Source organism: Panthera pardus, unplaced genomic scaffold, assembly GCF_024362965.1.
Source record: "Panthera pardus isolate Hobbes unplaced genomic scaffold, ASM2436296v1 HiC_scaffold_1, whole genome shotgun sequence".
In the NCBI taxonomy this organism is placed as follows: Eukaryota; Metazoa; Chordata; class Mammalia; order Carnivora; family Felidae; genus Panthera; species Panthera pardus.
Genome location: NW_026526654.1, coordinates 66,391,002 through 66,399,780, shown reverse-complemented (window position 1 = coordinate 66,399,780; position 8,779 = coordinate 66,391,002). Strand labels below are relative to the sequence as shown.

The 8,779-nt window shown below is 40.7% G+C and overlaps 1 protein-coding gene and 1 long non-coding RNA gene across 3 annotated transcripts in view; one reads left to right on the top strand and one right to left on the bottom strand.

The window, feature by feature from the left end:
- Positions 1-1,245: 1,245 nt before the first annotated feature.
- Positions 1,246-5,174, bottom strand: LOC109265930 (uncharacterized). 2 transcript variants are annotated; one of them, XR_002079423.2, is made up of 3 exons: positions 4,968-5,174; positions 3,215-3,478; positions 1,246-1,735 (listed from the first exon to the last, which is right to left on the bottom strand). It is a non-coding gene; the product is annotated as an uncharacterized LOC109265930 (long non-coding RNA). The 2 variants fall into 2 exon arrangements; XR_002079424.2 differs by having other exon boundaries at positions 3,286-3,478.
- Positions 5,175-5,288: 114 nt separating this feature from the next.
- CPB2 (carboxypeptidase B2) overlaps positions 5,289-8,779 on the top strand; it is a 49,764-nt gene continuing 46,273 nt past the window's right edge. The window contains exon 1 of the mRNA XM_019447539.2: positions 5,289-5,439. Coding sequence (XP_019303084.2) covers positions 5,366-5,439 — 74 coding nt within the window. The 5' untranslated portion in view covers positions 5,289-5,365. The remainder of the gene's footprint in view (positions 5,440-8,779) is intronic.

Below are 8,779 nucleotides of genomic sequence, written 5' to 3'. Positions count from 1 at the left end.
ATGCCCCTCCCCTGCTCTCTCTCTCTCTTTCTCATAAATAAATAAATAAATAAATAGCATTAAAAAAATCACTGCAAAACTTAATGGTATAGGTTCACACTTCCACAGTCAATTGACTTTTTGCAAAAACATTGACAAAGTGATTCCACAGGGAAAAGAAAGTTTTTAGTCGATGGTGTTAGAAGGACTGGGTGTCTAGAAGGCTAAACAACCTCACACTCTGCCTCATACCACACACAAAAGTTAATTCGAGATGGATCATAAGCCTAAAATAAAGGCCCAAACTATAAAGCTTCAAGCACAGTTCCATGACCTTGAACTCATCCAAACCTTCTTAAACAAGACACAGAACATACCAATAATCAAAGAAAAATTGATAACTTGGACTCACCAAAATTAAAAATGTCTGTTCTTCAAAAGGCACCAATAAAAAGTGGGTGAGCCACCAAGTGACAAAAAATATTCACAAAACATATATCTGACAAAGGAGCTAGATTCAGAGTATATAAAGAACTCCTACAAGGTACGACAAAAAGAGAAACAATTGAATTTTCCAAAATGGTCCAAAGACTCTAACAAGAGTCTTCTTCGGGAAGATATATTCATAACACTTCTACGTGACAAAGGACTGATGTCCAGAATATAAGTAACTCCTACAAATCAGAAGTAACACGAACAGTATGATTAAAAATCAGGCAAATGGGGTGCTTGGGTGGCTCAGCCGGTTAAGCATTTGACTCTTGGTTTCAGCTCCGGTCATGATCTCGTGGCTTTGTGGGTTTGAGCCCTGCTTCGGGCTCTGTGTTCCCAGTGCCAGTGCTGCTTGGGGTTCTCTCTCTCTCTCTCTCTCTCTCTTTCTGCCCCTCTCCCACTGGTGCTATCTCTGTCTCTCTAAAAATAAATAAATAAACTAAAAAAAATCAGGCAAAAGATCTGAACACACACACACACACAGCCAAAATTCTTAACATCATCAGTCATTATGAAATATAAATTAACATCACAATTACTTAGCGCCACACTTTCACTAGAATGGCTGAAATAAAACACACTGCATCAGGTAACAACAAGGATGTGGCTCAACTAGAGGCTCAACTAATAGGGTGTCCGTGGGAGCGTCAAACGGTGCAATCACCTTGGAAAAAGGCACAACAGTTGCTTTTAACACGAAGGATCCCTATTACCTAGCAATTCAACTTCTAGATATTTACCCAAGAGAAATGAAAACACTTATCCACCAAAAAAGCCTCGCACAAGTATATTCGGAGTAGTTCTACTCATAATAGCCCCAAACTGAAAACATCCCGGATGTCTATTGACAGGAGAATGGGTAAACAAATACTGTTATATTGCTCAACAACGAAAAGGAATAAATTGCTGACACACACAGCAATGTGAAAGAGCAAAAGGAACCTGACACAGAAGAGTACAGGCTACAAGCCATAGACTGAAAGTCTGTGTCCTTCTCATCCCTCACACGTATATTGAAACCTAATCTCCAGTACGATGGTATTTACATGGAGCCTTGGGGAGATGATTAGATCATAATGGTGGGTCCCTTATGAATGGGATCACTGCACTTATAAAAGAGATCCCAGAGGGCTCTATCATTTCGTTTTCATTTTCTTCACGCCATGTGAGGATAGAGCCAGAAGGCCGCCATCTATGAACCAAGAGCTGGGTTCTCACCGGCACTGAATCTTTGCCCTGGTCTTGGACTTCCCGCTTTCCAGAACTATAAGAAATACAAGTGTTTGTTGTTTAAGCCATTCAGTCTATGGTATTTTTGCTACAACACCCTGAACCGGCTAGGACAGTATATTATTCCATGAAGTTCTAAAACAAGCAAAATTAATCTCTGGTGATAAAATCGGAAGAGAGGCTGCTAGAGTAGAGGGGAAACTGGGACAAATATCAAAGAACTTCTGGAATGATGGAAATGTTCTATACCTTGATAGGGGTGTGGGTTACTCAAGCGTATGTATTTTTCAAGACTAATCTAACCATACACTTAAGATCTGTGTATTTCAATGTATGTACTTCAATTAAAATTTTTTTTTAACATTTATTCATTTTTGAGAGACAGAGCATGAGTGAGGGAGGAGCAGAGAGAGAGGGAGACACAGAATCCGAAGCAGGCTCCAGGCTCTGAGCTGTCAGCACGGAGCCCGACCTGGGGCTCAAACTCACAAACCACGAGGTCATGACCTGAGGTGAAGTCAGACACTTAACCAACTGAGCCACCCAGGCACCCCTGTGTACTTCAGTTTTAAAAAGTGCCCACTGCTGCCTAGGACTGGTTCATAAGTATCTGCTGGTCTATAAGAGACAGAGGAGTAACTAAGCCAGTAACTAAGTTAAGTCATGCTGACTGATGACTGGATCTTTGAAAGCCATGATACTATCATGGTGTAGAAACTCCAAGAACCAGTTTAAAATAAGTATTCTTGGGGCGCCTGGGTGGCTCAGTCGGTTGGGCATCTGACTTCAGCTCGGGTCATGATCTCACAGTTCATGAGTTCGAGCCCTGCATCGGGCTCTGTACTGACAGCTCAGAGCCTGCAGCCTGCTTCAGATTCTGTGTCTCCCTCTCTCTGCCCCTTCCCCGCTCACACTCTGTCTCTCTCAAAAATAAATAAACATTAAAAAAAAATTTAAAATAAGTATTCTAAGGATTCTCAGCAAGCTGAAAGAAACATATCTATTAAAATTTTTAAAACAAATGCTTGAAAATGATATTTAACAATACTGATATAAAAGCAAAATGGATAAATGTGTAAAAAGCGATTGTAAAGGTTGGAAAATATTTGTAAAGTTATTGAAACTAAAAAAAAAAAAAAAAACCCACACAGCTCAGTTGACTATGTAATCTAAACTAGACCCAAAGAATGAATTTGTGTATTTGAAGGTAGTACTGAGAAGCTAACTCAGGACTCAGCACACAGAGACGCAGACTATGATTTTTAAAAACATGAAAAAGACAGTCGCAAGACAGAGAAGGTAGATCAAGGAACTCCAAAGGGAGTCCCTCCAGAGCACTTAACAGAGATACAATCGCTGAAGAAATAGAAAATGGTTTTCCCAAATTGAAGAAATGTCTAAATCCTCTGATCAAAATTACATTCTAGGTTCCAAGCTAGATAATAAAAAATAAATTCACATCTAGACAGGAGTAATGGATCTGAAAAGTATAAAAGATAAAGCTAATCCATACTTCCTGAAAAGCCGTGGAGTGGAGAGAACAGACGATCTACAGAGGAACAAGACCTGACGGTAGATTCCTACCGTGCAACAGTAGATGCCAAAAGACGATGGGAGAGCTGTCGCTCTAGAACATTGCGTTCAGTTCAACTAGTCTTTGAAGGTGAGGGTAGAATGAAGTTCTTGTCAGACATACAAAGTGTAACAGACTCTACCACCAACAGATCTTCACTAAACCAACTTTTGAAAGATTGCTTCGGCGCGAAGAAACGTAAACCTGGAAAGGAGACATCGGATACAAATCAATAGGGACTACAGAAACCGGAAAACCTTGTCAGTAAATTTTTTTTTTTTCAGTAAATTTTAACCACTGACTGTTACTTTAAAGTTACTTTTTGTGTTTAAAACAAAAACAAAGTCAAAGTCCTTGGGTTAGTTTTTCCTCTCTCCCTTTCAAGTGTAGTTATGTTACTCATCAAAAACATAATTCAGTTTGGGGCTCCTGGGGGGCTCTGTTGGTGAAGCATCTGACTTAGGCCGTCGGGCTGTCTGCTGTCAGCACAGACCCTGCTTCCGATCTTCTGTCTGCCTCTCTCTCTGCCCCTCCCCATGCGCTTTCTCTCTCTCTCTCTGTCTCTCTCTCTCTCTTTCTCAAAAAAATACATTTTTTTAAAATGTCTTTCGGGGCGCCTGGGTGGCTCAGTCGGTTGAGCGGCCGACTTCGGCTCGGGTCATGATCTCGTGGTCCGTGAGTTCGAGCCCCGCGTCGGGCTCTGTGCTGACAGCTCGGAGCCTGGAGCCTGTTTCAGATTCTGTGTCTCCCTCTCTCTGACCCTCCCCCGTTCATGCTCTCTCTCTGTCTCAAGAATAAATAAACGTTAAAAAAAAACAATAAAAAAAAAAATAAAATGTCTTTCAAAAACATAATTCAGTTCATGTGTTTTTGCTTGTAGTCACTTTATTTACTTGTTTGTTTCGAGTAAGTGAAAAATTAACATGGTCCTAAAAATTCTGTAGTGTTTTTGAATTCTGAACTATCCAAAAACGTCTACTCCAAGAAGTGTTCTTTCTCCCATCTCTTCTTCCCTGTTCTTACTCTTTCATCTTTTCCACTCAGTTTTCTACCCACCTGCTGTAGGTAACTATAACCTAGTGGATTTCTGGTCTATTCTACCTGTGTGTCTTTCTCTAAAATGATCAGATACACTTGCATGTTCTTTTTTTTTTTTTTTCTTCTTTCTTACACAAAAGGCAGTTTCAGTGGAGATCACTTTTAATCCATTAAATAACTTTTAATAGCTTTGACTCTCAGAGAGAGACGTTTGAAATCTTCATCCTTTCCTTCTCAGAAGTCTACTGTTGGGATGTTGTTTTATTTTGCAAATTTGCCTGCCCTGACCTCAAGAAATGCATAGACCAGTGGGAATTTAGAGAGAATACCTAGGCTTCGTCCACTTACAGAGGTAAGATGTGGCCTTAAACCAGACAAAATGTTCTAAGATACTATCTTCAGAATGACATGTGATAGCTTCAATTTAGATAATGGCTCTTCTGGTGGCCTTTCCTAAATAAATATGAATTCAAAGCAACCTGATTTTTCTTTATGGCTCAAAGAACTCTCTGGGACATAATATTCTTATTCTCTTACAGGTGGGCCCATCACTTCATATGAGCAAGGAAACGTCTCTTTAAATGGAGATCCTGTAATCCTCCATACAAGTTCTCCTTCTCAACCTTTGTAAGAGTCACAAATTTCAGAAACTCACCTTCTACGTCTTCATCTAAGTTGAAAATGTTGCAAAGATAGAGACAAGGGAAGATCTCTTTAGTACTCCACTGGAGACCTCCCTCAGCACGGGTTATGAGCCATTAGTCAAGACTCCAGGGTTATGGCTCTTCAACGAACCAGACACGTTTCTGCAACATTCCTACACTGTTTTTCCTGGCCTCATCGTCCCTGAGGAGTTAAATATTTTCTATTTGGTCGAACTCTCATCATACTTTATTTTTTGAGGGCGGAAATAGAGGCTAAGTCAATTGATCGCAGGAATGAGAGGGACCGTGGCATTATATTTTAACCAGTGTGTAAAGAAGGCTCTTATGTAACCAGGCATCGGGGCCCATTTCTCCGGAGAATTTTGTTGTTCAGCAAATCGCTGCTGGGATGAAGCTTTATAGCTTTGGAGTCCTTGTAGCCATCTTCCTCTCGTGTGAGCTGTATGTCTTCGCTTTTCAGAGGTAACCCAAGAGAATCGTCGATGGTGGGGGGCCATTTTCCTCACTTGTTTGCCCCACGTGGATTCCAGTCAGTGCACTAACCTGGGGCACAAAATGTTAAAAGCTTGAAGGTCAGCTCTTTCAGAAACTTTCCGTGTTGCCCGACAAATAGTACCTTTCAGTGGAATAAGGATCTCACTAGAGCCAGGGTCTTGTTTTCGTTTCTGGCTCAAGTTTCATTACTGGGAGAATGCTGGATGATATGTACGGTCAGTGGCTAGGGAGATTAAAGAAACAGAAGCTTTTTATAAAAATGATTATTTACACTCTAACACATCACATGATTTACATTTTTTTTTGGTCTCCACGTCCAAAATATATGAACCGGGTAATTTGCATTAACTAGGAATAAGACAACTATGGGTAGCTATGAATACTTTCCTCTTGTACGTGGAACATAGGAAGGAGAAGAAGGTAAAAGGTATGAAATATGAGGTTTGGGTTGAGCAAGGGTATTTACATAGGATATGAAAGGAAGAGTCGTTGTGTTATAAAGAACACATATAGAGGCATATCTAATTCTTATTTTGCTTACGAGCGTGATTCCCTAGAGATTTTCTTCTAAAACCAGTTAGCAGAACACAAATGAACCAGCACATAGAATATAATGTATAACGAATAGTTCCAAGTTATGTGTAAGATTGTAATGTATTAACTAGTGAATTCATAAGTTTTAAAAATTGATACTGTTTCCTTTGGGATTACCTTATTGTTTCCCCTTCGTTTTGCTTCTATGATTCTTTTCTTCTCTAATTATCTCTGAGACAAATGCCTCTCCCCACTTAGTGAATGGTAAAGAGAGAAAGGACATACTAGGGACAGGGAAAAGTGTACCAAAAAGACTTTTCTAGGTCAGAAAGAGCCGCTGGACAGCATTTAAGAAAACAGAGCTTGAGAGCCTGACACTGTGTTTGTACATCGTCACTGATCTAACTGTACTTGGTTGACTCTTTTTTGTTCAATATGATTATCAAGTGTCACGCAACAAATTCCATCACCAAATAACGATTGTCATTGAATTGACATGGGAGTCAAATTGCTACAATAATTGGTGACTCATACCTCTATGTGTTATCAATGAATCAGATGACTATAATTTCTAAAATCCTTGCCAGATCTAACATCCCATAACTTGATGGTTGGTTTTAATTAAAGGTAAGCAAGAAGGAAGGAGGAAAACTGATATCAACGTGTCCAGCTGGGTACTGTAGACATTGGCAGTGTCATCTACAGAGAGGAGAAAGGGAGGGGACACACGGTTATTTGGCATCTGTGTTGCCCCATGCGCTGGGCTCGGCGACTTGGAAATGTCATCTCCTACACCCTAGGAATCGTTGTGATGCCATCTTAAAGAGAAGGAAACTGAGCCCTAGAAAGGGTAAATCAAACAGGAAGCGAAGAGTTTGGATTCAAAGCCACCTTCCCCTCATTCCAACTCATTTCACTGCGTAGTACCGCCTCTAAAAAGTCTAGAAATTAGGAAGAGAGCTAATTTGATGGAGGTCAGACTTAGTCATAGGGAGTTCGCAGAGAGAAGACAGGTGGTCCGGAGTGCAGCCTGGGAGAGATGCGGGCTGGAAGCCCAGTATCACGGTCCTCACCTGCGGTGGCCCTGCCGGGCCAGCCCCTCACCAGCATCCTCGGGGTGGGGGGGTGGGGGGGACGGTGCTGGCTGCCGTGGAGCTTGGTGAGCTCACCTGCCTGCCACCATCTGGGTCACACCGTGAACTGAATTCCTAGATAAGACAATCATTGACGAGATACTCCAAAAGCTTTCCCATGTCACTTCAAAATGGCGAAAGCATATAACAGCTTAGTGGAACTAAATATTACGCAAATAAAGGACTTACGCAAAAAGATATAGCGAAGAAATGAATGAGAAAATTCCTTCATGCATGGCTTTTCTTACTATCTTTTCGCTTCAGCATACACTCTGGTGTCTGATAGCTACTTACGCTCGAAGAGAGGAATGAGAATGCGATTATATTTTAACCGATCACATGGTATTGAAAATGTTTTTATTCTTTGCGTATACCGTGGTGGTACCTGTGTAGGGGGGGATAGCTGCAGCTTTGTGGGCGGATGCATATCTGATTCCTCCCTCCCAGCCCTCCACTAGAAAAAAACATTCCAAACTTTTCTTTCCGTGAGTAAATATATATATTATATTTATATATATATTATATATATATAATATATATATTTATGGCCTATTAATTATATACGGCCTAAATTATACATATATTTACGGCCTATATCGAAGCTAAAAGGGAAATCTAATTTCATTCAGGGCGAGAGACTTTGATGAATTATCTCTGGGGGCGAGAATACAACCCCTTCTAAAAAGAGCTAACAGCCTGGCTTTTCCCTAAAGCTGTTCTTTGTTACTGTTTTCTTGTCGGGATCATTTTCCTAATAACGCTTTGTGTTCGGGCAACCTCTTAGGGGCTGATTTGGAGGTGCATTTTGATACGTCTCATCAGTGAAACGCCCCCGGAAAAAGAACAAAAAAACTTTTAAAGGCATAAATGCCATATGCCAGAGAGAAAGGCAGGCAAGCAAACAAACAAAAACCAAAACAGGTCTCCGTAGTCAGTTGCTATTAAAGGCCAAACACCGGAAAGGGCAAAAATGAAATACTAGCAAGAACCTTCTAAACAGAGACATTAATTGTGTTGTGCTCTGATTACCTAAGTGCAGCCTGTCAGCGGAGGCTATTTATTTGAAACAGACAAGTGGGGGAAAGTGAAAAGAAAAGGAGGAAAAAGAATCGGAGAGTGGAGGATGGTTGAGGAGACAGGGCTTCTGAATTATTAATAGACCAGAGGACTTGTTCCTTCTGTCGACTTCATACACTATCTGCCGCCTGGAGAGCAGTTTATTCTCTTTCCCTTGGTTCCCCCTGATATATTATTTTCATCTGAAGGAGCAGGGCACCATTGGCCTTAAAAAGCTGTAGTGCATAAAACAAAATTGTAGCCTTGAGCTATGTTCCATTGTTCAGAGGCGTCTCCCCAGCTTTTCAAATTCAAACATAATCTTTCAGAACGAGGGCAAATGTGAACCTTCTCCTTGTAAACCATAGCAGGGGACAGAGCTTGATGAAAATAATCATATTCTTAGAGGGGAAGCAACAGAGGAAATGCTGTCTAGTATTAATCTGGAGATAGCCCCGGAGCTGCGACTTACAAGTTATGCAGCCTTGGACGATTTACTTGTCCTCTTTGAGCACTGGTTTATTTTTTTGTGTGAAATGACCTGTTATTTCACTGTGCTTACACTTTTAATTCTATATTTAATG